We start from the raw sequence: 17,207 nt of genomic DNA, 5'->3' as shown, positions 1-17,207 counted from the left end.
CTTTTATCTCCTCTCCACTCAAATCTCACCCAAGATAGTTTCACAATCTGACTCACTTTGCTCTTTCCCAGGCTAGCAAACTCCAGCAATGACAATATGTAATGCTGCAGATTTGAGCTTTATTCTAAGCCCCAAATTACTGAAATGGACATTTTGTTCAAAATTGTACCTTGTACTCCTTTTCTTTTATTACAAAGCATCAGCCCAACTCATGATAGTGTGATGGGCAACAACAAATTTCCCATACCTTATGTGCTGTATAGCTAGCAAGAATACCTATTTCATATATGGGTTAACTGAAAAAGAGAGATATTAGTGATTTGCCCCATATTCTATCGTGTACTCAGTACTAGAGCCAAGAAGAGGAAGTTAAGTTTTGACTTAGTTACTTTCTCGAACAACTGCGCGAGAGCCTCTTTAAGTCACCATTTGGGGAAAAATGAGGCCTTTTCTTTTTGATTGTACCTGGTCCACATTCTTAAATTAGTCACTGAAGTACCCTGAAACCCACTGAGTTGCCTTTTCAGTCAACAAAACGAAATAATTCTTTTTATGCTTCCTAAATAAAATAGCAATAAAATGATATATGCACTGAAGCATGCTGACTATTTCTTTCAACTAACTCAAAACCATAGAATCACAGAATCATTTAGGTTGGAAAAGACTTTTAAGATCATTGAGTCGAACCACTAACCCAGCACCTGGTTCTTTTCGCAGAACTTCGATGACAAATACAAGGAGGATGGGCTTGCAACTTTAGATGTGAAGTTAGGAACTCGTGTGGCAATTCGTAACACAGCTCCAGTCAGCACAGGAGCAGATTCTGTCATGTGGGTACTCTTAGAAACACATCAAGTGCATTTACAATTACCTTAACAAAACACATGCCTGGATGGATGAGAGCAGCAGCACATCCATCCCAGTATCCCCAGTCACTGACCAACACCAGGTGCTCTGGGGTAGAAGCAATGGGATAGATAATTTTGAAAGAGCTGGAGAAAGCTCTACCCTCAGCACCTGGTGATCTGGTTTCAGCAGCTGATGTTAAATTTACCTCAAGGTGTATGACTGCCCTTTCAAGCAATTTGACATAAACAGAAGCATAGATGTTTTCCTTACCCTTATAAATATCTAAACCTTTCCTGAATGCAATTCAGTAATTCCACTCACAGCTTTCCCATGAAAACAACTTCCAAAGGTTAATCATGTGTTACAGAAAAGGCTGGTTTTCCCTATTAGCTGAAAACCTGTGGCTTTTTCATTTGATCTTATTTTTCTTGCCGCATATACAAAGTAAACATAACTACAATTGTCCAATTAAGTGCCTCTTCCTGTTCCTATTGAAGTCAATGGCAACACTTTCTAACATCAGATCTGTTTTCTTACTCGTTAACTGTAAAATCCAGAAACTGGCAAGGAACTTTCCAGCAAGGGGGAATTTTGCAAAGTCTATCAATATACAGTAATTATGACAGCATACTAACATTAAGATAAAATAACAGAAAATAAATTCCAGACTTTCAGATGCATTTGGAAAAGTTATCTGGTATCATAGTCTTTCGAGAGCCAAAAGAAAAAAAAAAGGCAAAAAAAAAAAGTCATCAGATTCATCAGATTGTTAATGAGACTGAAAGCCAGAGTAAAATAAAAATCCCTCAAATCGGTCATCAGCATTCATGTTTGCCAAGAAGGCCTGGATGTTATCCTGCTGGGGAAGAGAAGATTTATGGCATTGCACACCTTCATCCATCCTATTATTATATATGAAATGGAAAATAAAACAGGTCGGTACTGCCCTTAGAAATAATCAGTATTTTGCTGCCACTGAGTAACAAATGTTGTTATTATTATTACTAAATCAGCAGGAGGGCAGCCACGAGGTGCTCATAAATAAATTATTTTTAAAAAACCAACAAACCAAACAGGGCTGGGCTCCACCCTCCCAAGGGTGTGAAGGAAAATAAATCAGGGAGAGAGGTGGGCAGGGCAAGGCCAGACCTGGCACACACAGTTCCTGATGGCTAGGTGGCAGCGCCCAGCACCCAGTGCCCAGCACCCAGCACCAGCAGCAGGGATGGAAGGGGGCAGTCAGGAAGCTGAGGACTGCAAGTCCACCTTGAAGCAGAAAGAGAAAACAGGCAAAGAACCAGAACCTCTCACCATAACCCTGATCACCAAGAAGGACGGAAATGAATTAGGCAAAAAGTAAAAATCCTCTTTGCTAAAAGCATAGTCATCATTCCATCAGACCTTTCACACTGTTTTTTAGCTCCATGACTGCTGACCCAGTTTGGGGCTACCCAGACCTCAGGTCAGAAGCCAATGGCCACTGCTTTACCAGCAGCCCTGGGGCAGGAACGTGGTGTTAAAAGGCTTTGAGCTGGTTCGGCGAGGAGGCTGCAGAGCAAGATGGGAGGCAAGGACACAGCATGCTTGCTGGCAGAGAGCCACCACTTCAGCCACCCTTGCCCTGAGTCCTGGGCCCAGCATCCCTTGGTGGCAATGGCAGAGCACAAGGCTGGCTTTCCGTGCACCAGGCACAAACCACCACGTGAGACCAAAACCACAGCAGAGGTTTCAGAGCGACACCTGAGCACCACTCCCGTTTCTACATCCACCTCTCTCCAGCATGCCAGGTCCAGCCTGCTGAGAGACAACCCTCTCATCAAGGACACCTGTATTGAGCACAGGGGCTTAATGTTTGCTGGCGACGCAGTACAAAGTTCCCGTGCTGCCTTAGGAAGCCCAGGCCCTGGGATCTGGCCGCTGGGAAAATGCTTCTGCTCCACATGCAATTTCACACATCATTGCATAGGTCTTGTGATTCTCCTGCTAGAGCCGTGCTCTGCCATCGGAGGAACGCTTGTGCCTCGGCAGAAAAATTCAACTGGATTTTCTTCACGGATTACCGACTCTGAATTTCAAGCTACATACTCAAAAAACTAAGCTCCTTACTGTCCAGCAGAGCTACCACAGCAGCTCGGGAGATGCCTGTGTTAGTGCAGGCACAGAACAAACTTCTTTCTCAATATTGAAAGTAAAGTAAAACTTTTTAATAGGATTGCTGTTTGAACTTTATAGTTCTTTGCAAGATCAAGGCAAATGACATCATCTCCACAAGTGAGACCCCTGGTTCTGAAATTTTAAAGGTCACAGTCGATACATTTTCTTTTGGTTTTTTTAGAAAGAAAACAGACTTCTGAGAAAATACGCAGCCTAATGTTGTTGCAAGTTACAGAGAAAGCTATTATAAATGAAAGGGACTAGAGAACCACAGTCATTTTCTCTTTCTGCCCTAGCTCTTCTCCTTGCTTCAGCACGGGTCCTCCACAGAATGAACTTCTTGCTCTTCAGCAACAGCAAAAAGAAAAATATTTTGACAATCTTTTGAGAATTCGATTATTAACCCACAAAGCCACAAAAACTGGCAAAGGACCTATAGAAGGTGCAACATTTGAAACTGCCAATTCATTTATTTAACTGAGTGGATTTCAGATAGTTTCCTTTTACCAGTCAAACAGTGACTTGGGGTTAGCCCCACTGGGGATTGAGTCGTTACAAGGCCGCACGTCGCCGCTGAAGAAAGTCAAAGCGCCTCTGCTCCACGCTCTCGTTGGCCAAGCATGTGGCATCCCTCTCCAAGCCACGTGAAGTCCTGTGCTCAACAAGCAAGAGGCTTTTGCTTGGGACTTGCACAAGAAGCAACATGATGTGCAGGTGGATGCCTGGCAGAGCTGCTGGGAGAGCAGCTCCAGAGCCCAAAAGGGATGGGATTTTGGTCAGTGCCCTACAGACAAGCTCAGGAAGGGCCCTGTGCCACACCAATATCCATTATCTCTAGCTCTGTCCTGGAGGCAGATGCATCTGCCATCCCTCACCTTCATGACACAGCCACGGACCAGTGCAGGGCACGGCAATCCTCCAAGCTTCCTTTCCAAGGTGTGCCACCGAGCAAAGAAAATTAATGATTTACTAGGCACAAAATAAAAAAGAGAAAGCTCGGTGATTAAGACAGTCAGCTCAGGAGAAGGGAAACCTGGGGTCTTGTTGCTCATCCAGGAGGCATTTATTCATTTGGCTGTGGACAGCCACCTGAGAAAACACATCAGACTGCAGGAATTAGACACCCTAGATCTTCCTCCTCCACCAAATGAAATATCACCCCTGCAGAATTAGAAGGAGCCCTGCTGCCAGAGAGAAGGACACCCCAGCAAAATCAGCAGCCATCTGGAAAGTGACACCTCCTGAGATGTTGGAGATGTGAATGCACATCCCACTGCCAAGCTGGAGAGTCTCCTTGCCAAAGCTCAGGAGAGGCCTAAACTAAGGAATCACCAGGAAAAGTGGAGGCTTCTCCTCAGATGTGCTTGCAGGCAAGGATGGCACCTAAGAGACAGCAGCTAGGCCATAGGGTGCCTGCCAGCTTCAGGACATGGAGGTCCTTGGGGACAGTGTCCCGCACAGCCCTGAAGTGGCTCCCTTCTCTCATGGCAGAAGCAGCTCCTGACTAGTTTGGATGAGGGACAGTGAGAAGCCAAGGACTTCAGTCGCCACTCTGGCTAGGCAGGCACTCGGAGGATGCAGGTGCTTACGTTCCACCTAAGGTCCACTTCAGACATCTAAATCCTTCCCCGTACGTGGCCTTAACTCTCGAGCAGAATATGAAGAATGACAATAAAAGAACAGAATCAAATGAAAACACAGAACCATGGCATTCCTGGTTCAAATGTAAATACAGTAATTTAAAGTTAAGCGTTCTTGGCTGAATTTTCTCTCTGCTTCTCTCACCTGGGCTTTTTTGCATTCTTTACATCAAAAATGTACGGCTATGTAAATATGATGGTGCCTGTGTCTCCTTCTGTAGTACTCATGCTCTTGTTTTTCTTGAACAGCTTGGGGAGAAAGCCATATGTTGGACTAGAAGTGCCCAGAGCTAAGCATGGCTCCCACGTCTGTTAGGTTGTGTGCCCAAAGAGGAAACCCATCACTGCAAGACAAACACAGTTATTTCTCCCACACCAACTGCATCCCTTCAGTGTTCCCCATGTCAGTGTCAAAAAGGTTGCCAAGTGTGACGGGCCACTGCCAAGCCAGTCCTTCTGCAGCTCTGGAAATCAAAATTAAGCCAGTAAGTTTTTAATCAGAAAGCATACATTATACCAAGTACCACAAAATTGCAGAGATGAGCTAGTTCTCCTCTTTTTTCTTTTCTAATACAATTAAGATGTTATCAGGCCAAAGTACAATATTGTGGTATCCTGGCCAAAGGGAATAACTTTGAAAGCTGCATTTATTTGCCACCAGAACCACAAGCTAATAATGCAGATTATGTGCAGTTCCCATCTGTTGCTTTTTCTAAGTTCTGAACAAACCCATGAGGCCATGTATTGTAAGGGCATTAACAACCCCCAGACACCATTATCAGTGATGCCTAGTGCCTAAAATTTATACTCCACCAGCTATATCCCCCTCCCACCCTGCCCTTCGTTATGCTTTCCTTCTTTGTTTCCCTTGCAATATAAAGAATTCACATCCTGAAAACACACTGCCAACTTACGGAATGGATTCAAACCAAACAGACAAATAAGAAAAAAACCCGCATCAACCAAATTTCAGACCTGAGTGTAAGACACAGGCCCATCCATGAGACACAAGGCCTGTGCTGCCCAACTTACCCGCTGTGTAAAACACACTCTCATGACTAACTGTGACGCTCTCTTCTCTGGTACTACACAGCCTCTAATAAACTTACCACTCCACAAAATACCAGGGAGCCACAATATAAAGGAGGAGAGGGCTACAGCAGCCAGGGCTCCTGCCTGTTGCAGCACCCTGCATGACAGGGAGATCTTGCAAGTGGCTATGCTGAATTCCTACCAAGCATGACCACCTACAAGGCTGGAAGAGCCATTTATGAATCAGGTTCATACATGAGGTATGGTGCAAGAGGCAAGCTGAGGACCAAGCACGTATATTAAAGCATCCTTTTACACTGACAGATCGTGCAATCCAGAAAAAGAAAAAAAAAGAATCCACTGCCCCATGCCCTCCTTGATTTCTCCTGCCTGAAGAGAGGATCCCAAAAGTTGTGTTTGCAACTTCACGTTAGTCTTTTGTTCTTTGTAACCAGCTAGAATGCTTTGCCTGTGTTTAATAATGCTATGGCTCAAAGGTACCAGCCATGTACCAGAGAGACAGGCAACAGCCACCTTCAGGTAGTATTTTGCACATCTTCCATGTGTACATTACAAATAACATGCGGCAGTAAGTGGTATCACATGCATCCAAATTCTGGAGCTTTTGTTGATAGAAAACCTCAATAAACAATTAAGTGGCTATTGATAAGAAGTATCCTTTCCTTTTAAAGGCAGTCATTGTTTACAGTCTGAGTTTCTTGTACTTCTAACTGTCAAGCAACAGCTCCAGCACTCTCCTCCTCTGGCCAATCACGCCTGGTAACACCTGTCTTTTCACATTCTCGGTTTTATTCATTATTTATGTTTCTCTTTACACAATACACCCACAGGACAATGCATCTCCAGCACGCTTACGGTTTGATGCAAAGCTCACTGGAGTCAACAGAATGACTTCACTGGCTCTGGAGCGAACCGAGGGCCCCAGCTCCGCAGACGGGCTTCCAGCCTGAGGAGGGACTTACGCACAAGTTAGGCATCCCAGCCCAGAAGTGCAGTCGCAAAATCCCTAACCCTTTAGCTGCTCCTCGCTGAACAAGCCAAAGTCTCCAAAAGCCTGAACTGTTCGCAGATTTTTTTCCACTCAGTTATCTGTTTTGTGAAAAAAGACCCCCACAACACTAACAAACCCTCTGTAGTGATCCATGAACTAGGGGACCAGGGGACAAGCCTCCCTCTCCCAACCATGGTCCCAACAACCAAGTGCTGGAGTCAGTCTGTGTGCATGTGTGTATATACATAAGTGTGTGTCTGTATACGTGTGCGTATTTGTATACAGTACACAGACACACACGTGCACACGTGCACACACACACATTTTTTGCTCCCCCTTCTGGCCCCATGAATCTAGAATTTTTTTTCTTCTTGATGGAAGCAGAGGAGAGCAGGAGAACAATCCTGCCTCCAGTATGACTTGTAGCCAGGGATCAGCAGCACTCCTTTGGGAGGTGCGCAATGTGGATTCCTGCTGAGAAAAGGGCCCCAAAGCCTTGCTCCCTCTGTTACTGTCCATCTGCAGGAGATGTCCTCTGGATCCCTGGACATGTATCCCCTTTAGTCAGGAGGGTTCAGCAGCGGGGAAAGGCAACACCTTCATTTTTTTAACAGAGATGGTCAATGCAGGCATCACATTATTTAACGTAACACTGATTTGCCAAGAGACCCAGAGCTAACAAACACCAGGCTTGAAAAACACATTAACTGGGAAACATACACTGTCATTTATATTTTTTACACACCTCTTAAAGATGCGCTGTGTAATTGATCAGCTTTCTGTATTTCACAGGAGACCAAACCTGAAAATGCCAGTGTCCTACCTAGCTGACCTCCATTTCTAGGTGACTTATGCCAGCTCTCAGCCCAGATGTTAGGTTTCTTCTTCAGTATAACTTGCGCCATTTCTCCCTCCAAAACATTAATATCATAAGCCTCACAAATACAACAGATTTGGTTTGTGGGAGAGTGGCTGGGACCACATTTTGTTCCAGTATATCAACTAATAAAGGAAAAAAAGGAAAGGAATACCCTTCTAATTCAATCCAGTTACTTATTCTGGAAAGATAGGGAGAGAGAAACAGGAAAGGCTTTTGACTGACTACAAGTGAAAAAGCTGTCCATTTTCCAAAAGTGGAAATCTTCCCTTTCTAGTTGAGGCTGTAGCCTGCCACAGACAGAGGTGATCTCTACCCCAGAAAACAGTCACCCATCAGATCACAACAAATACTCATTTTCCAGAACAATCCCACAGACACGTCTCCCAGCACCTTTGTTTCAAGACAAAGATTTTTCACACTAGACGTATCTTATACCATAAAACCCCGCTCCAGTGACAACCACAGCTGAAGACACTGTCACCAATGGCCATCTGCTTGCTGGCAACACCAGGATCCCGTGTTTGTTGCACACCAGTCTGATGCATCACCCTTCACAGGCCAGGACCCTGCATGCACACACACACAGGTGGCCCCTGCTGCCCCGATGCCTGGGACCTGCCGCAACGTGCCTCTCCCTGGCAGCTGGATGGGCATCTCTGCTGCCCCCTCCCACCCCACTGCAGGACTCTGCCTTGGCTGGGAACCTGCCTTGGTTCTGCCAGCAGGTAAGGGCGGACAGGAGAAGTGGCGACCACAGGAAAGTGGAGACCGCTGATGAAGACAGTGCCTCGCTCATCCCTTTTGCTCCTAAGCTGTAGCTGTTCCCCCCATCTCAAACCACTCCACCATACCCAGCCTCAAGGTGAAACTTGACAACTGGCAAAAGGCCTGCACTGCTTTGGCACATCCCAGTGCAGACACCCCCTGGGCAAACCTTTTGCTCCCGCGAGCGCAATCTCCTGGGCACTGCGCAACCCGGGGTCCCACCAGCCACGGGCCAGAGCTGGGAGAGGAAGTGCCCAGTTGGGGGACATACCCAGCCTCCGTTGTCCTGGATCCAGTTGTGCAGGTGCCGGTTCAGGTACTCGGTCATCCAGGCGGCGATGCTGTCTACGAGGGGAGACATCTCCCGGTTGACGCTCTCCACACACATCACACCACCGAACTCGAAGAAGGCCACAATTCTGCCCCAGTTAACCCCATCTCGGAAGAGCTCCTCCACCACCGCCACGAAGCGGCTCCTGGCCGTGAAGGGCGTCAGGTGCAGCTGGCCAGACATTTGGGCAAAGTCCCTCTGGTAGCGTCGGGAGAACTCATCCCCCGCCTGGCGCAGGATGAGGTGGACGACCTGGGGTGCAGGGCGCAGCCCCTCGGCCGGGGGTGCGTGGCTAGCAGCAGCCGAGCCGGGGGGCTCGGGGTGCGGAGACACCAGCCCAGTGTGATCAGAGGAAGTCCCAGCAGCAGCAGCAACCGCAGCAGCAGCAGGAGCAGAGAGACCTGGAGGCAGGGGTGCCCTGTCCTCGCCGGCGGCCCAGTCGTATCCCCTCTGCGAGAGTTTATAGTGGATGTACTTCAGCACTATCTCCCGGTTATCGTAGCCTCTTCTCCCCGGATGAGCCATAATTCCCAAGAGGAAGCAGCAAGAGGAAGGGAGAGAGGAAGAAGAGGAGCAGGATGAACCCAAAAAAGTAAAGCAGCCAATAATAATAAAATTAATAACACCAAAAATTATAATCCAGTTACTGTATTGGACACGGTTTCATTCATGCTGGTGTGGGGGAGTTCTCGGGGTCTCGGAGGTACTTTTGTCTTCTCAGTGTTTCCTCCTTGGTTTGAGATGCACGGCATAAATAGGGATTAAAATGCTGAAAATACTTTACTTCCAGGTGCACATTTATTACTTATTATAAATTTACTTTAGGACCATTTCCTCCTCGGTGTTGAAATACATCTTAAAAAATATTATACCGACTCAAAATCAGGTGCATTTTCCCCTAGGTGCTGGACTACCATGGACACGAAGGAGCGGATGAACACACACTGCAAAAACTGCAATTCAACACGATTTGCTAAGCAGCCTTGGATGGACGTTAATCCAATGCACTTTATGCTAGAAACCTCAAAACTAGGTTTTGGGGTTTTTTTTGTTAAGTTACACAAACTAAATTTCCTCTGTAAAGTACTTACTTGGACTATAAATATGTTCCTCTGTCAAGTTTCCTCTAAAAGAAAAATAGCAACAATAAAATCCAAACATCACAAGTCTTCAGAAGCGTTAAGTTCTGGTCGCTTTGATGCTTCAAGTCACCAAGGGGACGGGAAAGGGGCAAAAAAAATATTTCTACGATTTCAAATGTTCTTTCCCAGACTCCCGTTTAAGAGACATCTCCAAAGATGTGTCAAAGCTCAGAAAATCCCGCCTCGCAGCCCGGGAAGGCGAACAACCCCAAAGAGACGGAAAATCCTGGAGACCAGATGAACCACATTTGAATCCAAGCTCTCGCAGAAGTGCTCTGTTTTTCCCTCCAGTGCAACGTACAGACATATGCATTTACGTAGTTTCATTCAGACACCGATCGCAGGAACCCGGTGCTTCCACACACACGCACGCACACACCAAAAAAATTAAAAATTAAAAAAAAAAAGAAAAAAGATATGTATTTAGGAAATTAATTCTTTTTCACAAGAAAGAGCGCAAAAAAATTAATTAAAAAACGAAAATAAAAATAAAGGAAAAATTGCTTTTGACTGCTGCCATTTCCCGAGCAGCTTTGTATCGGCGGAGGAAGAGCCCCTGGCGCTGCCGAGGAGGGGCGCGGACGGGGCGTGTGTGCGGTGTGACTGGTGCCGATGGGGACCGCGGCCGCGGCTCCGCTGCCCGCCCGCCCGCCCGCCCGCGCAGCCCCGCGCACCCCGCCGGCTCCGGGCGGCTCCTCCGGGCGCTCCGCGCTGCTGCTGCCGGCGGCGGCGGCTCTGGACGGCGGCGGCGGCTCCGAGCGGCGGCGGGCGCGGGCGGGGAGCTCTCCCGGCGGCGGCGGCGGCGGGGGGAGCGGAGCGGAGCGGAGCGGAGCGGCGGGGGCGGGGAGAGGCGGGGAGGAGCGGAGCCCGAGGGGGAGGCTCCGGCCCCGCGCGGCGTAGCCGGGCGCGGTGGTTTCCTAGAGCTCCGCCTCACGCTTCATTCAAGAAAAGGGGGAAATGGGGAGGGGGGGTGCTTAAAAGAAAAAGAAAAAAAAAAAGGCGGCGGCGGGGGAAGGCGAGCAGCCCCCCGCGGTCCGGGCCCGCCCTCCATCGCCGCGCGGGCCTGGGGCCGGCGGCGGGGCGGCGGGGGAGGCGCGGAGCGCGGCGGAGCTGCGGGCGCGGAGGGGCGGCTCTGGGGCCGCGGGCGGTGCTGCCGGCCCGCGCCGCCACCGCCGCCCGTGCGGAGGAAGCGACGGCGGGGCCGGAGGCTGCCGGCCCTACGCGGCGGAGCGCGTCCCGCTCCGCGCCTCTGCCGCCCCGCGCGGATTCATGTAAATAAATAAATTTCTGTTGTAAGAATAAATGAAACGGGGGGGGGGGGGGGGGGGGGGGGGAAATCCGAATACACCTTTTTGAAAAGCAAAGGGGGGTGCTGCAGCCGTGCAGGGCTCCGTGCATCCCTCCGGCCCCGCTGTGCGGGTGCCCCCCTCTCGGCGGCGGCCCCCGCCCTGCGGGGTCCCACACACCTGCTCCACGCAGGCCGCCCGCCCGGTCGGTGTTCAGGGGATGGGACAGGCAGGGAGATGGATTTTAGGACTTTTTGTAGAAACGGGACTCAGGTTTGTCCCTGCGCCCGGCCTGAAGAATTTTTTTACATTGAAGAGGGGCTACTGGAGCTGCTTGAAGATGAGTCAATCTGGAGTTGATTAAAGAAACACAGTTAACGTTTCAAGCTGGTTAAATCCACAGAGCTGGGAAATAGCGATGGCTCAGCCCCCCTGCCACCCCAAGCAGCGAAATCGGGGGTCAGGGATGTGTGATGCTGCGACTGCCCCAGCTGAAATGGGGCGCCATCCCGGGGAAATGCCAAGCCGAACGGGAGCAGGACATTCCCGGCATTTCTCTGCTCAATACAGGAGGGGGAAAGAGACGTTCGATAAATTCTGCCAATTTTTGTCGATAGTGATTTGAGTGATTTGGATGATAATCTCATCTACAGACTACCCCGAACCTAAAAGGAATAAAATGCATAAACAAAGCTGTGACCATGAGTTCGCTTGGACAGGGGGCACTGGGAATGAATGCACCCTGCCCTCTCTGTTTTCAGAGATGGTTCCTTCAGGCACGGACCTGTCACGCGTAGTTCACAGGGTGGCTGCTCCTCTGAAGAAATGGCACTGGTGTGGGAGGGGTGAGCAGCTTTCCCTCCACCAGAAGAAGGGGAAGTCTCCGCATCCAAACGAGAAGGATTCCCCTAAACGGAGCTCACCTGTGCCCTCGGTGATCCTGGGATTTGTTGCGAGGCCGCACCGAGGAATTGTTTTCTGACATGTACGAAACAGCGCCTTTCCAGGTGCCTGAGGAGGTGTTCAGGGTGTTTAATCGTTCTGGCCTCTGTTGTTGCGGGGGGCACGGGGAGGCACCCGGCACCATACCTAGTGCCAGCATCCTCTCCTCTCTCCCTCTTTTCCTGTCTCCTCTTCCTCTCCTCCTCGCCTCTCTATCCTCTCCGGCGAGCGGCTGTTGCCACCCAGCGGCCGCCGCTCGCCCCGGGCTCGGGGCTCGGCCGCGACAGCCGGGACCCCTCTCCGTCCCTGCGGGAGCGAAGTGCTCGCTCGCCTCATACCCGCCCGGGAAACTGAGGGAGCGAGGCGGTGCCCTCTCATCTGTCTTGTGGGCACTCCCGCCTGCCGATCTGTGAAACGGGGCTGGCTGTGTCTGGTTGAGTTCCCGGGGATTAAGAGGGACAGAGATCGCAGGACAGCAAGTGAAATGACTTCAGGTAAGATTGATGATGCTCTGTACAATCATGGACTAAGGGCTGTACCTCACCAGGGCATGTGTGTAACTCACAGCATGGTTTAATGCTGGATCACAAGCTCATCTCATCTCCATCCATATGAAAAAATCGCAAAATTAAGGTGCTCAAAATGAGCTGAGGGATGGCTTCTGGTGGCAGAAATGCAGACAAGGGATCTGTCAACCAAGTAACATCATCACCTTTATATTTTCACTGAAAGAGAACAAAGGTTCTCAACACTGAAAGCAACCTGACGTTTCCATGTAACCACTTCCATGGTTTAAATGGGACAAGTGATACAGGAAATCAGAACAGCCACAACCAACCAGGCTGCTGATTCAGTCTGTCACTGTGCTGGTGACTGAATCTAATGCAGTTGTTCCTGGCACTGAAAATACATCAGGCAGAGATGTTGAGTAACACAGAAACCCTGTCTGGCTAAGCTGCAAAATGATGTCCTAGCAAGATCAGTTTTAAAGCCCAGAGAGAGTAAATCAGTGTGGGACTGATGCAAAAGATGCATATAAAATCAATAGGCTTTTGTAAGGAGGAATTGACAATATCGCTGATTTTGCTAATGGTATTTAAAAGTATTTTGCATGTAGAAATGTAAGTGAGGCCAACTAAATGAACAGAGTGTACTGAGGACAGATGATCAGTAAAATAAGAGTTTCAAAATTCCCAACTGATTCCTGACGGAAACAGGTACAGCAAAACTTTATAAGATCCTCTGTTTCAAAGAGATTTAGTAATGATGCTTTTTCCTCACCAGCTCTACATTCAGCACTTTGCTATAGGAATGATAGCTCCCAGCTTTTAGAAAAAGTTTAATAGGAAAATCGTGGTCATGGTTCACCAGAAAGCTTGCTAACACCAAATACAGCTGAAACTACCAAAAAGTATGAAAAACACAAGGGAAAATCCTGGGAAGTGTTTGCTTTAAGCAAGGGCATTAGCATTGAGGCATGGGAAACAAAAACTGTGCCTTGAAGAAAGACAAATTGGGACTCTGTAAAAAAGCAAAACAAAATTATGTGCATTTAAAGCCTTGTTCTTAACATTAAACGTCAAAAGCATTGCATCTGACCTGTATGGCTCTAATTGAAGGGAGCGGCATCTTAAAAGCAATTATCATGCTACCTGAATGGGTGATAAACATCTATTATAGTGTCACGAGTTTGCATCACAGTACTGCTTTTCACCTTGCTTGTTTGTCTGAGCTCTCAGCAGGATAAAACAACAGTTAAAAAGACATCCTAAACAAAGGCGATATGGTTTTGGAGGCAGATGAAAGAAATGGCAGGAGAGGCTCAGGATTTATTTAGGAACATGCAATCAGTGCACAAAGTCAGCTAAGAAATCGTTATGGAGCTTTTAGGTAGCAGAATAAGATGCTGACACTACTCAAGATCTGATCCTACAAGTCCTTCCACGCACATTTACCTTTATGTGAGTCAGCCCACCAAAGTTAGAAGAAGAATTAGCTGTACGAAGAATTGGAACTTGATTAGGAATACAAGCAGCAGCTCACCTGCAGAAATCTCTTTTGACACTTAGAGAGGTGAAAGCATCACCAACAGGCATCAGTCAGGTCTGGTGGCATGAGGGACAGATTATTTTCTTGAGATAGCTTTCTGGTCCATGCTCAGGCAACTGACAAGACAGGATCCCACCATGCCTGCTCCTTCTTCAGTGGCTTCCCAGATGCCCACTGTACAGCAGATGTATTATTAACAAATGATCCAGAAAAGTTTGTAATGCCTGGCTACACTAAACTTCCCAACAACCTGAAAGTGGACACCTTTACCCTGTACCTTTGTGTTAACATCAACAGGCTTTCAGCAGCAATTCTGGTTCCAGGTGACCTGCCTATCCTTTTATTTCCTTGGCTCACATGCAGGTGAGTTGGAGAGAAGCAAATGATTGTTTAAAGCCCTGCCTGAGCAGGCACGAAACAAGCAGGGTGTATGCTTGCACTCACAGTGAGCAAGGACATTGCCGCACTTTTTCTCTGAAAATCTGCAGATTTTCTCTTTTAGAAAAAAGTCCAAACCACCAACAACCAAAAAACCAACAACAGTAAACTAAATTTGAGCAACCTGAAAGAAGCATTTGGTGCAATATAGGTAAATATAATTATGACCTCTGAAGAGGTCCATTGCCCTATGGTGTTGGAGCACAGCTTAAATACTGGTTTTACTGAAAGAGTGCACTAAGACTGTGCCCACAGGTGGGGAGTTTGCACATATGCAAATGAGCAAGCTGCTCCTCACACAACCAGTGGCTCTGTAAATGCTTTTTGGTGCTGTGTCCTGTGAGGCATTTGTCTGTGCCACCCACTATGGCTGTGCTTCCCTCAGTTCCAGGCATTCACTACTAATCCCTCCCATACCAGCATTCATTTATTCTGCATGCCTTTGTTCCTGCAAGAGCTTTCTAACTTGCCCTGAGTAAAACTAACCACCAACCATGACCTTTCACATTTGTTTCTGTCAGTGAGACCACAATACCCACGGATCTATGGTATCTCTGCCAAGCTGGATGAAATGCCTTGAAAGCAATATTCTTGTAGAGACTTGCATGGATGCACATAATTCTCTGCTATCAGGTGCATGCCACCATTTATTGCTCTCTCTCTCATCTGGTTTGCTCAATATGCGGCCCAGCATTGCTGCCTAGGCAGCAGCTAGCGCCTGTCGTACAGAACACTTTAAAAGACAGTTTTCTGCATGTAAAAAGTATGGGAAAAGATAGTACCCATGAAGCCTGGATATGTATCTTCCTCATTCTTAACCAGGATGGTGGCAGGCTAACCTGAACGAACTTCCTTACTTCTGCAGAGTGCATTCCTAAAATGGGAGATTGCCTTTCATCCTGCTGGTGTTGCAAATGCTACAGGTGTGGAGTGGATCCTTTTTGGCTGGAAGCGCTTACAGAGCAGATAATGCTACTGTAAAACACTTAAAGCATGCCCAACCTGCAATTATGGTTTATTGCACGGGGTTTAATTGCACTCATCAGGAAAGGCAGCTGGATGAGATACTTGGATAATATCCTTAGGGTCCAACATAGCCAGCAGCTCCTGGCTTTCAGATGCCTTTTACTGTACTCATCCCTCAACCATCTTCACTTATGTCAGGATCCATAGGCTGCATGGTTTGGATTGGAAGGAGGCAAACCAGCTGCATCCAGCCCCGGATCTCTCTTTCTCTGACATCTCAACTTCACTATGTGGCAATAGGGTCTTGCCTTCACAAGACCTGAGCTGTCTTGCCACCTTTCGCAAGACAGCAACCTGTGCTTGTGACTGAGGCAGTGCTGCCCATGCCCTTTCTTTCTGCTGTGTGGAAAAGGATTGGACACCAACTTCCCAGCTGAAACTGTGGAGGAGCAAAGCAGGTAGCTTCATCAAAAAGGAATAGGAAATGGCAAAAGTCTTCTAGACAAACAGGAACATCCATCTCTGATTCATAAAGTTTTATTACACCTGTTAAAATTCCTTAAAGTAAAAAAGGGAAAGCACTTTTTTAAAGTAAATGCTTTGAAATAAGGACCGACACACTTCATATTAACAACTTTCTATGAAGCACCTCTTGGCTTTGAAAAGGCTGTTCCCCTCAGTTGCAAGTAACCTGCATAATTAAAAATTTCATTTTAGACTTAATTTTACATACATTATTTACAGTTGGTATTTTTATAGATACAACACCTTATTTTGGTCAAGGGATTGATTCTTGGTGTTGGGTAGCATGATCGTGTTAGTCATGTATGTTTTCCTTTCGCCCCTTATGTTTATTTACATTGCTCTAGCAGCACTATTACAGAACCAACTTCAGAGTGAGAACTGGAAAGGTTTAAAATTAACGTGGGGATTCCCCTCCAAGCTGAAAGCAAACTTGTTTTCAACTTAAAAAAATAAAATTTTGGACTGGATTTGCCTTAGGAGACTTAGTATTATATTCATCAAGGTTTCCCCAAACAGCAAACCTTCCCAATCAATTCTATGAAATGCATTTCCCACATCAAATAAGATGCTGCCCCGAATTTGGATATGCATCTTTTGGGTTAAAAAAAACCCAAACAAACAAAAAACAAACAAACAAAAAAACCCCCAAAAAACAAAAACCAAAAAAAAACCCCAAAAACTTGCACTTTCCACTTCCTTCAGTGCATGTTTCATCCAAAAGCATTATTCCCCCCCCCCTGCAGACCACCACCCATGGAAGATTAACACGGTCGACCTTTCCCACCAATTTAGAACAACTTAAGTTGAAAGTAGTAAGAGAGAGGATGAGAGGTATGGGAAGACAGACACCTCATTTGAAGTCTCCCCCCAGTGACAGAGGAAAGGAAATGACTTCATGAGGTTTTTACTACCAGCTTTGACAGACAATCACACACACACCTACTCTACAGCGTGCCTGGTACTGGCTGGGCAGGAAAAAACCCAATTAAATGGAACTACAAGATAATCTTATTTCACTTACGAGGCTAAATTATGAAAAAGACTGAGGAGGAATCTAGTTTGGCCTGCTACTTGCACTGAAGTGGAAAAATCAGGAGCTCCAGTTGCAACATGGCCTTCTCCCATTTCAAAACTCAGAGTGTTGGGAGAATTAAAAGAGTAACATCAACAACACATTTTAGACAGCATATGCTCTC

At 47.3% G+C, this 17,207-nt stretch overlaps 1 protein-coding gene across 1 annotated transcript in view; it reads right to left on the bottom strand.

The window, feature by feature from the left end:
• The window catches only part of BCL2 (BCL2 apoptosis regulator), a 96,721-nt gene extending 86,297 nt beyond the window's left edge, over positions 1 to 10,424 (bottom strand). The window contains exon 1 of the mRNA XM_069008274.1: positions 8,604 to 10,424. Coding sequence (XP_068864375.1) covers positions 8,604 to 9,188 — 585 coding nt within the window. The 5' untranslated portion in view covers positions 9,189 to 10,424. The remainder of the gene's footprint in view (positions 1 to 8,603) is intronic.
• Positions 10,425 to 17,207: the final 6,783 nt, after the last annotated feature.

This window comes from Aphelocoma coerulescens, chromosome 2 (assembly GCF_041296385.1).
Source record: "Aphelocoma coerulescens isolate FSJ_1873_10779 chromosome 2, UR_Acoe_1.0, whole genome shotgun sequence".
Taxonomy (NCBI): domain Eukaryota; kingdom Metazoa; phylum Chordata; class Aves; order Passeriformes; family Corvidae; genus Aphelocoma; species Aphelocoma coerulescens.
The sequence above is the reverse complement of the archived record's forward strand: the minus strand, read 5'-3'. Positions and strand labels throughout refer to the sequence as shown.